We start from the raw sequence: 20,137 nt of genomic DNA on the forward strand, positions 1-20,137 counted from the left end.
AACAAATAAGAACGATTTCTTTATTGATTTTTTATCAAAATCAATTCATTTCCCTGCTTTTTTAATCGCTTGGCTCCAGTCTTCCATAAATTCAAGTTGCATTGCACATTAATAACAAATACATAACAACTTCTTTAACACTTTCATTTTTAAGCTGTCAGGTAAACATGCACGCGCACACCATCACAGCGTCTTCCACACGAACATTTTAAAAACACATGTAGCACAGTGAGACATTATGTAATCCGTTCTTTCTTTAAATTCAGCAGACGAGTTTGGAGTCGACAGCCCATATAAATATTCCGTACAATTCTTTGTTGTTTATTACCAGCAAGTTCATTGGTGCCCAGTAGGTGGCAGTGTCGCACTAGGTAGTGCTCCACGTGTTGCTACTCACGGGGTATCGAGCGAATTCATTACTATGCTGAGATTCTCCGTGTTAGCTCTATGCTAAGCACTTGTGCAGCCATTCACCAAGTTTATAAAATATATCTGTGTGTATTTTCAGGTGAGCTGGTGATGTCTGAGTGAACTAATTTACCGTGATGGTGTGGTAGTCCTTGTTTGTGTTTACCGTGTTAAACGTTAAATGTTTTCTAGACGGTACCGTATTGATTAGTACAGTAATTCTCGGGCTGGCGGCTAGTACAAATGTGAAATGAATGAAAATGGCTCGTGTGAGTGTACATTTCATTGTGGTGAATGAGAACGTGAGTGAATATGTGTCTTTTTCTTTCACCTGTTGGATAATAACTGTGCAAAAGACCTGTTATTTTGCTTGATGAATGGTGTCTGTTTAAAGCTAATTAGAAACAAAACATGTATTGAATGTTAACAGAAGTAGCGAATTCTTTACTATGATGAGATTCTCCGTGTTAGCTCTATGCTAAGCACTTGTGCAGCCATTCACCAAGTTTATAAAATATATCTGTGTGTATTTTCAGACATTTATTAAATCATTAAATATGTGGCATCAACACAACCGTTGGCCTAGTGTTTGAGTCCGCTACACACACACACACACACACACACATACGCAAAAATAGAAAATGCCTACAACCTCAGTAGTTTTCTTTCAGTAATTACGATAAAGACAGGTGTTTTTTTGGGGAGGAGTCGATGAAACCCAAAATAAAAATGTACAAAGGGAATGTGTGACATTCACCAGCATTAAGCTACATTCGACATGGACTGCTTTGATCGTGCTAATAAGAAAACTTCCGATTCCATTAAAATAACCTTCCTACTCCAATACACAAGCTCAGCTAATTAAACAGAACAACGTATGTCGTGTTTTGTCATCGTCATTTAATTCAAAGCAAATGTTTCAGATATCTGATGACTTCCCTTGTGACTTCATTACCACATAAACATGTAGCTACATTTACACCGCGGGACATAACGACCATTTCCGATTATTTATTTATTTATTTATTCATTCATTTATTTATTTACGTATGTCCGATTTTCGTTCCTGCCTGTCTACTTCTTTTGAAATGTCCAATATCGTGTTCACATTAACACTAGAAGCGCCGAGCGCCGGTCATTTGAACATTGTGACGTCTCACTAGAAGCGCCGTGCTGGGTTGACCTACTAGGCAGGACGCAAAAGCAGTTGTACTTAAAAAAAAGTTTAATGTCTTCCAGGCGGGTAGATACATTACACAGGTACTAAGTAAAACATAAACACGGAACACGATAAGGAAGTTACAGATATACAGAGAGAGATAATGAACAGATGAGCCGGTTCTTAGTAGACCGTTGTTACACCCAAGTCTGTGACCATCGAATTCTGTTACCCTAGTGAGCGCTGTTGCTACTGGGCAGCTTCAAATCGCTCGCACAGACAAGTTCGTTACGCAAACAGCGTAAGCTCATAGACTGTAGACAAACAAAAGTGAATGCAGTGCGAAGTTATTTGTTTACAAATGCTGGTTTATCACATCATGAAGTACGGAAGCCATGAGATGCTGTGGATTTATATTTGATTTCTCGTGATAACGTGTTATTTTTCTTTGTTTCCTCGACTGGATGTCATTATCACGAAATGACGAAACTATAAACAATTCACCGTTTTCCCGAGAAATCGAGTAAATTATGTCATTATCACGGGAAAACAAATTTCGTTATTTCGTGACAATGACTTAAATAACTCGAGATCTCGAGTAAACACAGAAGAATAACGCGTTATCACGAGAAAACGGAGTCAAAATTTAAATGTGAAATGATGGCATCTTAGGGCTTCCATAATAAAGGCTTAGCTGCTTGTCAGATTAAATGCTGTTGATTAAATTCTGTTGATCGTCAACCCCAACTGCTGTTTTGTCATTCTTTATATTGTCTGCTTGTTGTGTTCTCATTTTCATTATCGCTGTGCTGTTTGTAATTTGCCCACTGGGTTGGCACCTATTGCAGTGGCGACTCCTGCCAAATCTCTCAGGGGGGGCAATGGTTGCGATGATGGCTAAGGTGACCCGTTCAATGGGTAAATTAACATTTAGCTAACTAGACATTGTCACATTGCATTGTGCAAATTAGTAAAGGCAAATATTTTAGTATTAATGAAACATAAATTGACTCTCACAATCACCAGATTCAGTTATGACATACATTTTATTTTAGATACAGCAAATCCAGAATTAAGAGCAATGGCACTTGGGCTGATAATGTGCAATGAATAAAATTATTTAACTATTGGGAAGATACAATAAGTGCAGTCACATAACTCACTATTTAAATTACCTTAAAAAAAATACTGTCATCACTCTGGTCAACAGCCTGACCTTGGCACCAGGGGTCACATATTCTGACAGCTGTCGTCAGAATATGTGACCCCACTGTAACTTGGGAGAAAATGCCTGACGCACCACCCAAACCATTTCAGGTGACTTCTTTTACCTCCCCAGGACTGACCAAAAACCTGTCATCACTCTGGTCAACAGCCTGACCTTGGCATGAGGGGTCACATATTCTGACAGCTGTTGTCAGAATATGTGACCCCACTGTAACTTGGGAGAATATATATATATATTTGTGTAAGCCTTCCCATCATATTTCAATATTTTGACCACTTAATTTTTTAGAACTCTTGCAAAGCTGGTGGAGGACAAGCCCAATACCTGGGACCGATATTTGGAGGCCGTCATGTTTGGGCTGCGCACAAAGAAACAGCTCACAACACAGTTCTCACCATATTATCTGACGTTTGGGAGAGAAGCACGGTACCCATCTGAAGTCCCAGAAAATTATCAGGTGAAATTGAAAAATTACATATTTTACGTCTCCTAATTTTGTGTAAATAATATGGCACATCGTTTTAAAAAATGATATCACATAGTTATGCTATGTACAATAAAATCATTACTAACATGTTTCCATAGGTTGATGGTTCCTTTGAGGATGACTATGCCAAAGTAAAGGTGGCCATTGACATTGAACGGCATGAAAAAATTATGAACATTGTTGAGAGCAATGTCGAAAAAGTGCATGGCAGAACCAGGAGAAAGCTCTCTAAAAAGGGACACCAAAGCCTACAGGTGGGGGACATGGTGTGGAGAGGGAACGTCCGATCCGAACAGCGCAAAGGGGAAAACTGGACCCAGATTATTTTGGTCCCTTTGTGGTAGCAAAAATAGAGGGGAAAAGTGTTGATCTTGTGGATAAAGACGGTCGGTCCATATGCAAGGTCAACATTGACCACCTCAAACGCCACCATGAGGAGACCCCAAGGATACCTCACAAATTGAAGGGGCGTCATCATTCCCCCCCCCTCTCAGACACCTGATGTCACCTCCTCTCGCCCTCCAGCTGTGGAACCCTCTCCACCTCCGGCTGCAGACCCCTCTCCACCTCTGGCTGCGGACCCCTCTCCATCTCCGGCTGCGGACCCCTCTCCACCTTCAGCTAGAGAATCATCTGATGTGACCTCCTTTCATGAAAAGTGTATATAACTTGGATGACCTATCTCTCAAATGCATTTCTGTTTAAATAAAGGTAACCATTTCCATGTGAAGTTCTTGTACTTCACTTAAGTGTAAGATTTCAACATTTTTTCACATTCACATACACATTCACATTTCACATTAGATTTCATATGCTTAAATAGTAACTGACATTGTGATACACCTCATTAAATTTGTTTTAATTCTTGTTTTATGTCACACAAAGGCATGAAAGACATCTGGGGAGGCAAAAATTCACATGTCCTCCTATCAAAAATGGGTCCCTATAAACTGTTTTATTGGGACATTGCCAGGACAGCTCCCAATCAAGAGCTCGAGAGTGAGGCGAGCTGTATTACTGAATGGAGTGGAACATTTGTCTACTTGAGTTGTATCTAAATTTTCTCCAGCGAAATGCTAGATATGCTTAAGTAAATTACATTTGTATACTCATTATTTACCTGTCCCTCAGGTGATCAATGCATACATGGCCCACACAGTCAGAACAAATAACCAGATACGTGGTTATTGGGTGGCACTTCACATCGACTCATTTGAAATGACGCGTATGTGGGAGGGAAGGGGCTCAAGATTGAAGGTAGACATAGGAGAGGCGTTTATTTTATTGTAATGTTTTTTAAGTGGATTATACTTTCATGATTCTATTTAAGTGATTTTGTAAATGCTCATGATCTTTTTTTAGTGTGATCCAACAAAGTTCAGCGTCATTTTGGGGGCTCTCCATGAGCCTAACCACTGGATATTGGCAGTAAGAGCAAGCACCTTGTCCTGTGGATTCCTGACCTTTGTTGAGAGCTACAATATTTCCAGTAGCAGTGTAAGCATATGTGACTTATACCCAATTCTACAGGCAATCTTTCCCTCTGAGAGAAGGAGCCTTGTGGTGGATCCCATGGGAAATGATTCCCTCAAAGTCAAACAGTGTTTGGAGTCCACAAGGTAACTGTTGAAACCCTGATACAAAAAGTGCCCCTTTTTCAAAACCAAACCAAAATATTTGAAAATACGTCATTGTCCTATTTTACTTTTTGTATACCTGTCAGGGCCTTCAGAAAACGAGGCTGCCAGGTATCCAGGTGGACAGCCAGCACAGACCCACACAGTCTGCAAAGGGATGCCACCTCATGTGGAGTATTTGTCCTGAAAGTAAGTTTATGTTTTTGTCTGTCATACTATGTCTACTTTTACCAAACCTGTAAAGTATTTTTAAAAAATGTTACATTTTTTGTTTCTCTTACATCAACAGTTTGGTGGTTTATATGTTACAGCTGCACTATGCACTGACCAATGAGTTTTTTAAACTTATGTCATATTAGTATGCAGAGAAAATACTGGCAGAGGAACCTCTGACCTTCTCAAATGAAATCATATAATAATCATATAATACATTTCTTAAATGATTAATGTTACGTTCATGTAAGAACTACTCTTAGACACTGATACTGAAGGAACTATTTTGTGTTCTGTGATGCTATTAATATGTAGTGTTGAGGCTGCACATTGATATGTTAACTGACATATAGAAAGTAGTCCTTGTTAATGACTGATTTAAGGAGACAGATACAGTAAAGTCAAGGTCAACTTTATTTCTGTGTCCTGCGTTAAAGTTGTGTATGTGTGAAAACACAACAGTTAATACATTGATACAATTTATTGATAAGTCAAATTGTCTTCAACCACTGTCAACTACTTGGGTAAAAAATCTCTTTTTAAAATAAGGCATTCCATCGCTGTATGTATGTACATATACATACATACATATATACACACTCACACACACATATATGTATATATTTATATATCATAGCTATATGTTGTGCTGTATCTCAGATATTCACCCTGAAAATGTTGCTTTTTTGCTATGACCTTTGTTGTTACAGATCCAGTGTGACATGTGTGACCGGTGGTTCCACATGCAGTGTGTTGGAAGGCCTGACCCCATGAAGTCGTACAGCTGTGCGGTGTGCCGATCTTGATCTCCCCCTCCCCTCCCTTTCTGATGTTTAATATTAAAGTTATTGGTTAAGTTATAGTAATATTAAGTTATTGTTAAATTGTTAAGTTAAAGTGTGAAGTTAAGTTAAAGTTAAATGAAAATGTTAAAGTTGTACAGATTTTTTGCATTATCATTTTTTATGTCACTATATAATTTGTATCACAAAGCTTTTGTAACAAAACATTAAAACACCTCATTGTAAATTAATGAATTGTTTTTACTAATATCATAACATGTCTGTTGCACTATGCAGTGGTACTAAATGGTGCATTTATATTATTTGTGGAAATCATCTGATGTGATCATCTTATATTTGTGGAAAAATTGTTTTAGTTATACATGAGAAGGGCAGAGTCACCTGAAATGGTTTGGGTGGTGTGTCAGGCATTTTCTCCTAAGTTACAGTTGGGTCACATATTCTGACGACAGCTATCAGAATATGTGACCCCTCATGCCAAGGTCAGGCTGTTGACCAGAGTGATGAGAGGTTTTTAGTCAGTCCTGGGGAGGTCAAAGAAGTCACCTGAAATGGTTTGGGTGGTGCGTCAGACATTTTCTCCCAAGTTACAGTGGGGGCACATACTCTGATGGCCTAAAGTTGTCAGCGTGAGGTCAGATTAGTAAGTTGTTGGTTCCGTAAGAAATGGAACAATAGGCTAGACCCCTTCTAGGCCAGCTAGGTGTGCAATAGGTGCCAACCCAGTGGGCAAATTACAAACAATACAGCAATAATGAAAATGAGACACAACAAGTAGACAATATAAAGAATGACAAAACAGCAGGGGGCTCAGCTGGGGTTGACGATAAACAGCATTTAATCTGACAAGCAGCTAAGCCTTTATTCTGGAAGCCCTAAGATGCCATCACTTCACATTCAAATTTTGACTTTGTTTTCTCGTGATAGCGCATTATTCTTCTGTGTTTACTCTATCTATACAATCTACCTAAGAACATAAAACAACACCACCATTAATAATAATAATAATAACAACAACATATATATTAGTAATATGATCCATATGAAATCATGTCTGGGGACACAATGGACCAATGGGGAAGGGTTTAAGAGGAGAAGCAAGACATTGCTCCACCAATCCAAAGTAAGACTTCTGACCAATTGCAGGATACCCGGTGGCCCAAGGTGTGAAGTGCAAATGTTCCCTTGCAAGCACCCCCAAGGGATTATTCACCATGGCAACTATGGGCTCTAGGCAGACCCCCAAACCTGGCACATATTCAGGAGTATTCAATGCTGCCGAGTATCCGGGAATATACATTAGTATTCCAGTGCGGATACACCTCTTTTCACGCAGTGGAAGTGCACACACTGTTTATTTGGACATGATCACTACTTACTGAAACAATTATATTACATCAGAGTAAGCATTTTGATTACACGATCAGTTTGTTCTCCGTCTTGACTGAAGAGAGACCTGGGAACGGGGCGTGGCTTCAGCCCCTCTTGAGTAATCTGATTGGTGTATTCAAAAATCCTTGCTGTAATGTCCCACGAAGGCAAGCAACCAAAACCCACTAATTTCGTTCTACAGTTAAAACGCAGCTTTACAGTTGCAGCCTACAGTTAGCCTTAGTTCACAGGGGAAAAAAAGTTTGTTCCGGTAAGGTACTTGGAAGATAATTATCGGGCTGTTGTTCCCATTTCTTGTATAAAAAATTTCGATTTCGACAAAACTACCAAGTACTGGGGGTTTGGACGACGGAGCCTATTACCGAGGCCAGATGTTGCTACTGGTAAGCTGCTCATTGCATTAAGTGTATAACATATCTTACTTTAGCTTCCTCGACGCTGCCTGATTGTGTTAAAAAGTCAGACGAGGGAAAATTCGGAAGTGCAACAAATATAGTCGGAATTCTCAAAAATAAGGTCGGGATTCTGAGAAATAATGTCGGAATTGCGAAAAATAGGGTCGCAATAAAGCAAAACAAAAATTGTAATGTGGGGAGAACGGGCTTCCGTAGTTCAACGGTTGAGACTTTGCGTCTGTTTGTTAAACTAAGATCAGGCGATGAGTCCGATGACAATTGGTAACTTCAGGTAAAAAGCTAAATTTTCTACGTTAGTTCTTCTAAGTGAAGACGTTTGAAATCCAGATCCTTTAAAGTAATTCTTTTAGAAAAGCTGCTCACGAAAAGTTCTCTCATTGATCAGCCAGTAAATAGTTAGTATGGGAGGTAATCCATGCCAAAATGGAGACGGTAAAATGAAAGTTCAAACCCCGGTTTGACATTTCTTTTTCAAAACCTGTGCACACATATCCTGCCATTTAATTTTTGACATGAACGTGCTGTATCTGCCAAAATGAAAATGCAAAGGCAAACCAGCATTGCGTTTTCGTTTCCCACTTTGCGTTAGGCATTACCGAAGACACGGACAGTATCTCCAAGCCTATCTAAAATGACTACGACTCTGAGTAAAACGAAGTCTTCATCCTGACAATTCGCTAACTTAGCTCACTCACCGTCTCTGAGAATGCACCCGCCATTGTTACCTCTATTAGGCTTTCGGGCACTTTCGCGGTCACGTGTCTTCGGTAACGCCCATTTCTCCTTAACATATATTTGCATATAGGCCAACTCGAAAATGAAAAGGCAAAGTGGGAAACGAAAACGCAATGCTGCTTTGCCTTTGCATTTTCATTTTGGCAGATACAGCGCGTCCATGTCGAAAATTAAATCGCAAACTGGGATTTTGCCACAGGATTATCAACTTTGTCTTTTCCTTTCCATTTTGTCCGATTTGTACCGCCAAATCTGTTCAAAGGAAAAGACTAACAAATGAAATGAAATGACAAAAAGATATTTTAATTTTATTTTTATGTTTGTCAGAAAAGACTCGTGTTTGTCTTGAAAATGAAAATGAAAATCGAGTTATCTAATGTCATTTTTCATTTTGGCAGGATATGTGCGCACAGGTATTGAAAAAGAAATGTCAAACCGGGGTTTGAGCTTTCATTTTACCGTTTTCATTTTTATTTTAATTTTGGCATGGATAACCTCCCATAAGTTAGCAAGTGTGCTGATAAATTAATTTATACATGATGTAACATTTAGCCTGACATTTAATGTCTTGGTTCAAACTAATCTTATCTTAGATGAGTGCATTGTCTTAACCTCATTTTCCTCTACCTCTGTTCTGTTGTATCATGTATCTGTCTTATCCTGATAGGAAATGTGTGTAAATAAAGAGCAGTTTTGCATGAGAGTGTGTATACTCTTGATTAATTTGATGATTATCTTAATTAGGGTGTATGCATTTACTTACACGGTTCTTTGCGATTCTAATAATTATAATAATCGGGATGCGTGTAATTAGTCAGGAGACAAGTGACAAGATGGCCTCTGATGAAACAGAGATGTCGTCCACGTCTGTGGGGCAGTCGTGTGGAGTTCTTCCTGAATCACATGACACAGGTAGGAAACACTCACCTGTTTCACTGAGTGTCCTCCTTCTGTATTCTGGTCCTCTCTGTGCTTGTGTAGGTTGGTAGGTTGGCGTGTGTGTGTACAGTTTGTGTGTTTGTGTTGTAGAGCTGCTGAAGACAGGCGTGATGAAAGAGGAGATCTCACAGTCAAACGGTTACACCCGAGGAAGAGACTCGTCCAACAGACCTAGCATCAAATACACTGAGGAGGAGAAACCCATAGACAAAGACTGTCTGTGTAGGGCAAGATCTCTGGGACTGATCCTGTAGTCTCTCTCTCTTTCTCTTTCTGCATGTAAAGGGTGCGGTGGTTAAAAGCAAAATTCAAACGCTCCCCAGTTTCTACAACATCATAATGTTTTTGACTGATGTATGTTTGGCAGATATTTGGTTTTTAAGCACTCTCAGGAAAATTCAAAATGTTTTTCATCGTTAGCTGCTGAAAATGAAAAGTAAAAACGGGCACGATAGAGTTAAATGTCAGTGTGAATGCTGAACTGTGTCCCTATACTGATGGTCCCATACCCAGATAGTATTGGGTCTTATCAGACTGTAAGGGCTGCCCTTTTAGGGTTAGGGTTAGTAGGGTTAGTGTTATTTAGAGTGTATTTTAGTCTGACTGAAGTCTATTGTTGATATTTAGAGTGTCTTTTAGTCTGACTGAAGTCTATTGTTGTTATGTAGAGTGTCTTTTAGTCTGACTGAAGTCTATTGTTGATATGTAGAGTGTATTTTAGTCTGACTGAAGTCTATTGTTGTTATATATATTTTTCTCCTTATTTCCCCAGACTGTGAGGATTGCCGGTCTTTCTTCATTGGTAAATGTGAGGTGCATGGCCCCCCCACGTTCATCCCCGACACCCCCGTGCCCATAGGGGTCACAGAAAGAGCCAGACGCACCCTTCCCTCAGGACTAGAGGTCAGGAGGTCAAGCATCCCAAACGCAGAGCTGGGCGTGTTTAACCAGGGTGACACTATACCCAGAGGGACACACTTTGGCCCCTATGAAGACCAGATGTCTGACAGAGAAGACACCAAGGACAGTGGATACTCCTGGGTGGTGAGTGAACCTGTTAATTAATGATATAAGAAGGTTTTCAGTTGGCATTTACTGGGGCTCTGTGCAGTGAAGCCAAATTCCTCTTGCATTGCATTTACCGATGTTCTGTGTCATCAGCCGCTGGTAGGAGCTTCAACAAATTATTTTACACTCATTTCAATTCAGAGAACCTCACGCTCTATCAGACCTCTGACATAAACCTGGAATTGGTCATAAAATGTGCAGTGAAAGACTGTATACATAACAAATCAACATTTATGAAGGAAAAACCTCTTTTCCTTAGCTCTTCAAACGTCAGCAGTGTGAAGATCATGTTGATGAGAAGAGAGAGAATTTTTCCAACTGGATGAGGTGAGATATTGAGCACAGAGATCATTCCTGTTCCTTATTTTTCACATATTTATGTTAAATGTACAGACAGTGTACATTCATACGTTCAGTGGTAAAACTTAACTGTGTTTTGTATCAGAGGTAACTATATCTCTGAGGAAACCTTGCTGTCCAGTATTTTGGTGTTCAGACATTCTCAGGAATCAAACTTACAACCTTCCAGATACTGGTCTGTTTTCTCTTTACCCCTGACTGCGTGACACCCCCTCACATTCACTGTTCTCACAGACCAGATGAGACCAGAATGTATACAAACACCAATCAGCATGGAGATCCTCTGATCACATGGCTTTTCATATTTGATGCATGTATTTTAGGAGCAGGCTGTGCACCCATACCTGAATCTTTTCAACGAGGTTTCATATAACATAACACGCGCACAGATACACACACACACACACACACACTCACCCAATGTTTTGTAGATTTTTTTTCTTCAGGTTGTCCAAAAAGATTAGTAAAACTCAGTGTCAAAGAGCCAACGGCTTTGGGATTCAAATATGTAGCATCAAACAAGATGACATACATAAAACAATTCTTGTTATATCCTCATGCATGAAACTGGGTGCACTAATGAATGAAAGAGTGATATTTAATACATTAAATGTGAACATAAATAAATGCATCTACAACCGAAAGACAAAAATAGTCAGGCGTAATGTTTAGTTAATTATTGTTCCATTTTACGTGGTTTATTTTGAGTTTATTCAGTAACATACTCAGTCATTGATTAATTTCCCAATTATTTGTCCCAGTCCCAAAGTTTCCCATATCATCAGTGTGTCAGTGAAAAGTGAATTATCCTGAGTAAGGCTGAGTCAGAACCTCAGACCTCAGGATTGGAGCTTTCACATTCTCTGTATAACACATTAATCAGCTCTTAGTACAGGGGGTGTGAAACTTCTTCATTAAATCCACACACAGTGTAAAACAAAAATAAGATGTCTAAAAGAGAAAGAAAAATAGTAGAATGGCGAAGATCTCCATACCCCTAAATGGCATGTCCCACCCAATGACATTCTGACCAGTCCACATATCTGCTAAGCTTTACACAGCTTCACATGGTGCTTTTGAGTATGCTGTGTGTTACTGCCCAAACTGTAAGACTTTTCTGTTTGTCCTGTACAGTAATCGCTGTAACTAAATACATTCATGGATTTTATTTGCAGACTAACAGTAAAACATGTCTAATGTTACGGGTGGTAACAGGTGCTAAAAGGTCTACAGCACAAATGAGTAACTATATATCCATGACTGAAGAAGGGCAGATCTTAACAAACTGTGCTAATGACTAATAAATAATAGTGAGTAATAATAAAGAGATGAGACACATTGAGATCATCTCATTAAATCGGTCTCCATTTCGCTGAAATGTTGCATAATCTCACATGTTTTCTTGCCCACTGATACACCTGGTGCATCTTATGTGCCATCATCAGCATGACACTGAAGGATCCTGAACCATGTCCTCCATTAAGCAGGCTGCATAACCAAACCTTCATCACAAAATGAAATGTTTCAGCTGCCCGCAATTCTTCAGTGTCGCTAATGAGGATACTGATTCAGTTCAGAAAAGCTGGGAGTAAGGACAACATATGGACGTGGGCATTTTGGGCATAAACACCAAGCTCTGATTGGTCCAAGGAAGACAGTTTATCCAATGATGACAGTTTAGGCCAATGATGAGGAGTGTTTGGTGTGAGGAGCGCGCTCTTGTCTCTTTCTCGGCCGGTAAACTGGTTAGTCACGCGAAACTCGGATATTTCAGGAAACGATCGGAGGACGAGAATGTTGGTGTTACGTGGAATGTGACATTTTAAAATACAAAACCAGGGCCTTCATATGTGGGCGTGGTCACTTTAGCGTTTTTCCCTTTTCCCTTTTTGCCCCATTTTCTGGGAGAAATCCGGTTCCCATACTCCTGTATTTCCCTTCCGGTGCCGCAGGGTGAGGAATACTGCCTGTATCCTCAGAAACATGTCACATCCACTACCACTTTACAGCACCTGCCAGCTCCCAGGCGTCTCCATGGGAACGTAACAGGGGTGGAGACCTGTGCTGTTTCCTGGATTCACTCATCAACGCTGAACAGAGCGCTGAGTGAGATGGTGGGGAGTGTACACTCGTCTGTTTGACCCTCACAGGACACAAACCCACCCAATCTCATGACAACACCCCAACCAGCTAGTGTTACTGCTGGGATTCCTCCTCTATTAGAACATTCCAACTGTGTTAGTCTGTTCCAAATCTGTTCATCTTTCCTGGCACTTGTTCATTGTAAAATTTGGTTCAGTCATGTGGTATTTACATATATGTGTCTAATGAATGTTAAAAGAGTTTTGTTTAATAAGAGGCAGTGAGCGTCCCCTTAAATCAGAGTCACAAAAACACGAAAACTCCATTTAGAGACGTGATTTTAAATTTAATCTTTAACTTATCCATGACTTCACTTATCCATACATTCTTCTTCTCATTTTCTGCTTTAACTTAGTATTCTCTTGTGCAATGTAAACCTCTTTATCTGCCTCATGTCTCACTCTTGACCTTTTACCTCATCACACTCTCTCTTTCTCTCTAAGGTATGTGAACTGTGCCCGTAATGATGAAGAGCAGAATCTGGTGGCTCTTCAGTACAAAGGGGGGGTTCTGTTCCGCAGCTGTAGACCCATCGCTGCTGGAGAGGAGCTGCTGGTCTGGTGTGGAGAAGAATATACCAAGGACCAGGACAACCCAGCGGACTGCCACTGGGACAAGACATTTTCCCCTGAGAAAGGTAACAGATGATTTTTTTTTCCCTGTTTTCCCATTCAGTTCCCTGCATTTGTTTTTGTTTTTTTAAGAGAATGGTTTAGTTGTACTTTAAATTGATGCTGAGGTTAATGTCAGTTTGGTTTTTTAATGTTGTTTATAGATTTTTGTCCAGTCTGTGATGTGGTTTTCTGGTCCTGTTGTGGACATGTCCCTCTCTTTGTTTAGGCCACATTTCCTCGCAAAACCTCATTAAGACATGGCATCCTGAAGAGTCCCTGAGTTTACTAAAGACCAAAGAGATTAAAACAGAAGTTCCACTGAGCCCAGAACAGTTATCCTCTGATATTACATTCATTTCAGCACAATCCGCTGTCAACACGAAAAGAAGGTGCTCTTCGTTTGGGAAGAGCTCCCCTGTCAGAAGAGCCCTAACACCTAAACAGAGAGTGACAGGGAAGAACACAACACACTCTTCACGCAGGAAGAGCCTCAGAAGCCAGCTGTGTATCAGAAGACACCAGCGCATTCACACGGGGGAGAAGTCATACCACTGCTCCCAGTGTGGGAAGAGCTTCAGTCAGTCATCAAATCTTAGAACACACCAGCGCATTCACACAGGGGAAAAGCCATACCACTGCTCCCAGTGCGGGAAGAGTTTCAGTCGGTCATCAGATCTTAGAACACACCAGCGCATTCACACGGGGGAGAGGCCATACCACTGCTCCCAGTGTGGGAAGAGCTTCAGTCGGTCATCAGGTCTTAGAACACACCAGCGCATTCACACAGGGGAGAGGCCATACCACTGCTCCCAGTGTGGGAAGAGTTTCAATCGGTCACCAGATCTTAGAATACACCAGCGCATTCACACGGGGGAGAGGCCATACCACTGCTCCCAGTGTGGGAAGAGCTTCAAACAGTTGTCAGTTCTTCAAAGACACCAGCGGATTCACACAGGGGAGAGGCCATACCACTGCTCCCAGTGTGGGAAGAGCTTCAAACAGTTGTCAGTTCTTCAAAGACACCAGAGCATTCACACAAGGGAAAAGCCATACCACTGCTCCCAGTGTGGGAAGAGCTTCAGTCGGTCATCAGGTCTTAGAACACACCAGCGCATTCACACAGGGGAAAAGCCATACCACTGCTCCCAGTGCGGGAAGAGTTTCAGTCGGTCATCAGGTCTTAGAACACACCAGCGCATTCACGCAGGAGAGAGGCCATACCACTGCTCCCAGTGCGGGAAGAATTTCAGTCGGTCATCAGATCTTAGAATACACCAGCGCATTCACACGGGGAAGAGGCTATACCACTGCTCCCAGTGTGGGAAGAGCTTCAAACAGTTGTCAGTTCTTCAAAGACACCATCGCATTCACACGGGGGAGAAGCCATACCACTGCTCCCAGTGTGGGAAGAGCTTCAGGAATTCATCAAATCTCCAATCCCACCAGCGCATTCACACGGGGGAGAGGCCATACCACTGCTCCCAGTGTGGGAAGAGCTTCAAACAGTTGTCAGTTCTTCAATCACACCAGCGCATTCACACAGGTGAGAGGCCATACCACTGCTCCCAGTGTTGGAAGAGCTTCAGTGATTCATCAGGTCTTGTAAGACACCAGCGCAGTCACACAGGGGAAAAGCCATACCACTGCTCCCAGTGTGGGAAGAGCTTCAGTGATTCATCAGGTCTTGTAAGACACCAGCGCAGTCACACAGGGGAAAAGCCATACCACTGCTCCCAGTGTGGGAAGAGCTTCAGTCGGTCATCATTTCTTCAATCACACCAGCGCATTCACACAGGGGAAAAGCCATACCACTGCTCCCAGTGTGGGAAGAGCTTCAGTGATTCATCAGCTCTTAGAAGACACCAGCGCATTCACACAGGGGAAAAGCCATACCACTGCTCCCAGTGTGGGAAGAGCTTCAGTCGGTCATCAATTCTTCAATCACACCAGCGCATTCACACAGGGGAAAAGCCATACCACTGCTCCCAGTGTGGGAAGAGCTTCAGTTATGCATTGAAGCTTAAAAAACACAAGTGCAGTCACACAGCGTGTTACCAGTCTGTTCCCTGTTCAGTGTGATTTTGGACCAGTGTGTTACCTCTTCAGTGGCATTTTGGACCAGTGTGTTACCTGTTCAGTGTGAAGAGATACGTACACATGTCATGTCATTGTTCCTCAGGTTACATTAGAATGACAGAGGATTCATTTTGTCACTGTTACTACTAAATACCAAGTTTATAGTTCATGAGTTAATAATAGTGCTTTGATTAAACCGTAAGTGATAGACTTAGGACAGTTAAAAAAATAGTACCTAGAAATCAGTTGAGCACAAAAGCAAAAAGTAGAACTATTTTCCATGATGCATTTATGTCTGCTGATAATAAATGTAGATTTGAAGCAAGTGAGCGAATGTGAATAAGTGTCAGCTCTTGTTTTTATGACCAAATTTCAGTATTAAATCTTAGGTTCTGACCACTGTTCATTCTGCTCATCTGGGATTGAGATTCCATTCTTTCTTTCTCTGTACTGTGCTTCCTCTTGTACCGTTTGAGTGAAGAACTGACGGCCCTCTTCTGTTGACGCGTTCAGCACTGAAGGCTCACACTCCCAGGATGAGCCGTCTACCAATAGGATCTTTGGCTTTGGCCGTGGACTAAGCTCTCTGGCCCTGTGTGCCTGTCCGTTTACCAGCCCAGTCCCCTCTTTGTCCCTCCTCTCCCAACTATAACTGAACAGGACCCCTGTGGATATCCACCTAATAAACACAAACCTCCACCAACTCCACAGAGGGTGAAGATTTCTCTCATTCTTCACAGACTTCATTTACATTTCTTCTAGGTTTGTCTGCGTCCTCACTTTGTAATCGCTAACCCACACAGACTCTGCAGTGACTGTGCATCATATATGTATGTACATACACACACATGCATATACATAGGCATGCGAACACACATATATGAACTAATGAGCAAAAAAACAAGTCCATGAGACAAAAGTATCTGTCATAAACTGTCTCGGTGCCTAAACGAATGATCCAGCTCAGAACAGCCGCAACAGAAATGCAAAGCTGAAAGGAGAACAGGACGGCTACTGTGTTTCAAAAACTAACAGGGTTTAATAGAGAATCAGCCCGGGAAAAGCCAGTATCACACGTGTTAATTTTTTTCCATTTTCCACACAAACATGAACTGTTCAGTTTTCATCCACAGAGCTATTTCCAGCCTCCTAGAGACTGTACCAAGCTCCGGAGACCAACAGTGTGATGTGGTTGAATTTCAGGTTTGTGAGGACTTACAGTGTGATGTGCTTGAATGGCAGGTTTGGGAGGACTTACAGTGTGATGTGCTTGAATGGCAGGTTTGGGAGGACTTACAGTGTGAGGTGCTTTGATGGCAGGATTCTGAATAATGTAACTTTGGTTCGATTAGTCCAGATGTCAGGAGAACCACTCTATTCATTTGCCCTGTTTTTTCATCTCTTTTTGAGGATTTCTAGCTTTGATTTGTGACTTGTAACAGTCTTGGTGGAACCACAGACTTTGCGGAATGTATCAACATTCCAAAATTCCAACAGAGGCCTGTTCAGGAGGAGTGTTAGCACCATGGACAGTGGCTAACTGTCAGGAGGTGGGACCCTGGACAGCTCCCAGCTCTTAACGTTACTAAAGTTGCTACTGTGTTTATAAGCATGGAGGAGAATCAGCCATACAGCTAGACCAGATGAGGTTATATACAGCTGAGGTCATAAAACCGCAGACTGATGGGAACAACTCTGACACAAATGCAGAAACAAACCTGTTTAGAATGATTTGGGCTTTTTTATTTGAACTTAACAGGATGTGGGCTACACAGCCTGGAACGTAAGGTGATGCTATTTCATCCTATTTTTTCTTTAAAAAATTTGAACCAGTAGATTAATTTTGGACTGGAGCCAAAAACATGAGCCGGGGGGGGGGTTAAGAAGACTGTCTCATGCCAGGCACCTTCAGAGCAGTTTATTGTCTGACTTTTGCTCAATGAGGACATTTCTGCTAGTGGGCACATGACAGAAAGAGACACAAACCAACAGACCAGTCATTCATTTAAAAGATAAACCAATAGACCAGCCATTCATTTTAAGAGACGTGAGGGAAATAATGTTGCAGTCTGTTCTTGTAAACTTAATCCTAACCTGAGTTTGAGATTCATATTAATATTGTTAATATGGATCGTCCACAGGTGCTGTGGTGCAAACGGCTCCTCCCTCCATAGGACCCTTGTGAACCTCTGTCAGTGGTGTGTCTCTAATGAAGATAAACTAACTGATCCTCTGTCAGTGGTGTGTCTCTAATGAAGATAAACTAACTGATCCTCTGTCAGTGGTGTGTCTCTAATGAAGATAAACTAACTGATCCTCTGTCAGTGGTGTGTCTCTAATGAAGATAAACTAACTGATCCTCTGTCAGTGGTGTGTCTCTAATGAAGATAAACTAACTGATCCTCTGTCAGTGGTGTGTCTCTAATGAAGATAAACTAACTGATCCTCTGTCAGTGGTGTGTCTCTAATGAAGAAAAACTAACTGATCCTCTGTCAGTGGTGTGTCTCTAATGACACAGTCATGTCACTCCTTACACTCCCTCGCTCCCTTAAAGGTCACACGGAGTCTGAGCTGATGTTCCAGGACCCAGTCATACACACTGCCTGCTACTGGCTCCTGAATTTTTTTGTCAATTTATTGTTAATATTTTTCTTTTTTGGATTATGCCAGTGGGCAGCACGACTGCACAGTGGGTAGCGCTGTCGCCTCACAGCGAGAGGGTCTTGGGTTTGATTCCTGGCTGGGCGGCCAGGGTCCTTTCTGTGTGAAGTTTGCATGTTCTCCCCACCTTTCAACCTATGAGCGCTGCGATAGGCTCCAGCACCCCCTGGCTTGGATAATGAGTGAGTGAGTGATTATGCCAGTCTAAAGTGTTAACTCTGTGAGGCAGTTTATGTGTATAAGTATGTTGGAATTGTATGGAAGTCACTATTCACTAATTAATTACATTACTGTCATCCTCTTCAGCTGTCTGCTTCACTAATTTAAGAGGATTAGTAGAGTCATGGAACTACATCAGTGTCACACCCTGGTCCTCTCTTTACCCCTCTAGTGAGTCGTTTGCTTAACATCTGTTATTTCTCTCAGCACCATCAACCTTCACCTCTATCTAATGCCCCTTTGGACTATTGCTGGGTCATTAATTAATTCCACCCCCAAACTTCAGCACCTTCAGCTTTCAGGTCAGTAGTTTGACCCATGATCAAAATGTCCTCCCCATTCCAAAGGCTTAGTATTTATGATTTACTTTGGGCTTTGTGCTTTTTGCTTGTCATCAGTCAGTATAAACTGCACTGGTAGTAAAATTCTGTCAAAAAATCATCATCAAGAATCATGATGAAGAACAGCCAGTGACTACTCACCTGCTGACCTCACACCACACACACACACACACACACACACACACACACAAAGAGTCAATAATAGTCACACACAATCACATTCAGTCATATACAGGAGTGTGTATAGAGACCAAACATATAGTCACATTCAGTCATAAACAGCAGTGTGTACTGAAATTTCAAATGAACCCTTTTGATTTGTATGATTAATTTATATCACTGTATAAAACAGAACATGAATGACAAAGAGAAGAATATTGCATTGCCTTCTGCTGGGTGACTCTGTAACTCTTCAGTCAGACAGGTCCAGTTCACCATCAGTCCAGTTAGTCTGGAAAGTTTTCACTCCCTGGTTCACAGGAACTGGCTCAGAACTTACAACACATGTACAACATCGTGTATAAATTCATTTATGAGCACACTTGCTAACTTAATATATGTTAAGGAGAAATGGGCGTTACCGAAGACACGGACCTTAATAGTGGAAGACACGTGACCGCGACAGTGCCCGAAAGCCTAATAGAGGTAACAATGGCGGATGCATTCTCAGAGACGGCGAGTGAGCTAAGTTAGCGAATTGTCAGGATGAAGACTTCGTTTTACTCAGAGTCGAAGTCATTTTAGATAGGCTTGGAGATATTGTCCTTGTCATCTAAAAAACCAAAGATTCGACATTCAGGGGCTCTAAATTCAGCTGGTCACTTGTTATACAGAGTCAATTTGTCAACTGTCATGTTGTCAGAGGAGTGACTGTTGACATTCTTTATTCCCCTAATAATGCTGCCCGTACCATAGTGATGGTCCAAAAATCACAGTGCTACAGCTGATCAGGCCTCCATTCTTTTCAATTCCATGACACCTGTATATGTGTTCTATGAATTTACTGTAAAAGTATATTGCATGGAGTTTGCATGTTCTCCCCGTGTCTGTGTGGGTTTCCTCCGGGAGCTCCAGTTTCTTCCCACGGTCCAAAGACATGCAAGTTAGGCGAATTGGAGACACTAAATTGCCCCTAGGTATGAATGTGTGTGTGAGCGTGTGTGTGTGTCTGCCCTGTGATGGACTGCCGACCTGTCCAGGGTGTTTTCCTGCCTTTTGGCCTATGAGTGCTGGGAAAG

At 41.5% G+C, this 20,137-nt stretch overlaps 1 protein-coding gene across 1 annotated transcript in view; it reads left to right on the top strand.

Moving 5' to 3' along the window:
- The window catches only part of LOC115823849 (uncharacterized), a 664,236-nt gene that overhangs the window by 113,387 nt on the left and 530,712 nt on the right, over positions 1 to 20,137 (top strand). Inside the window, 2 exon segments of the mRNA XM_030787872.1 lie at positions 6,468 to 6,489; positions 14,117 to 15,606. Of these exon segments, the coding sequence (XP_030643732.1) occupies positions 6,468 to 6,489; positions 14,117 to 15,606 (1,512 nt within the window).

Source organism: Chanos chanos, chromosome 11 (assembly GCF_902362185.1).
Source record: "Chanos chanos chromosome 11, fChaCha1.1, whole genome shotgun sequence".
Taxonomy (NCBI): domain Eukaryota; kingdom Metazoa; phylum Chordata; class Actinopteri; order Gonorynchiformes; family Chanidae; genus Chanos; species Chanos chanos.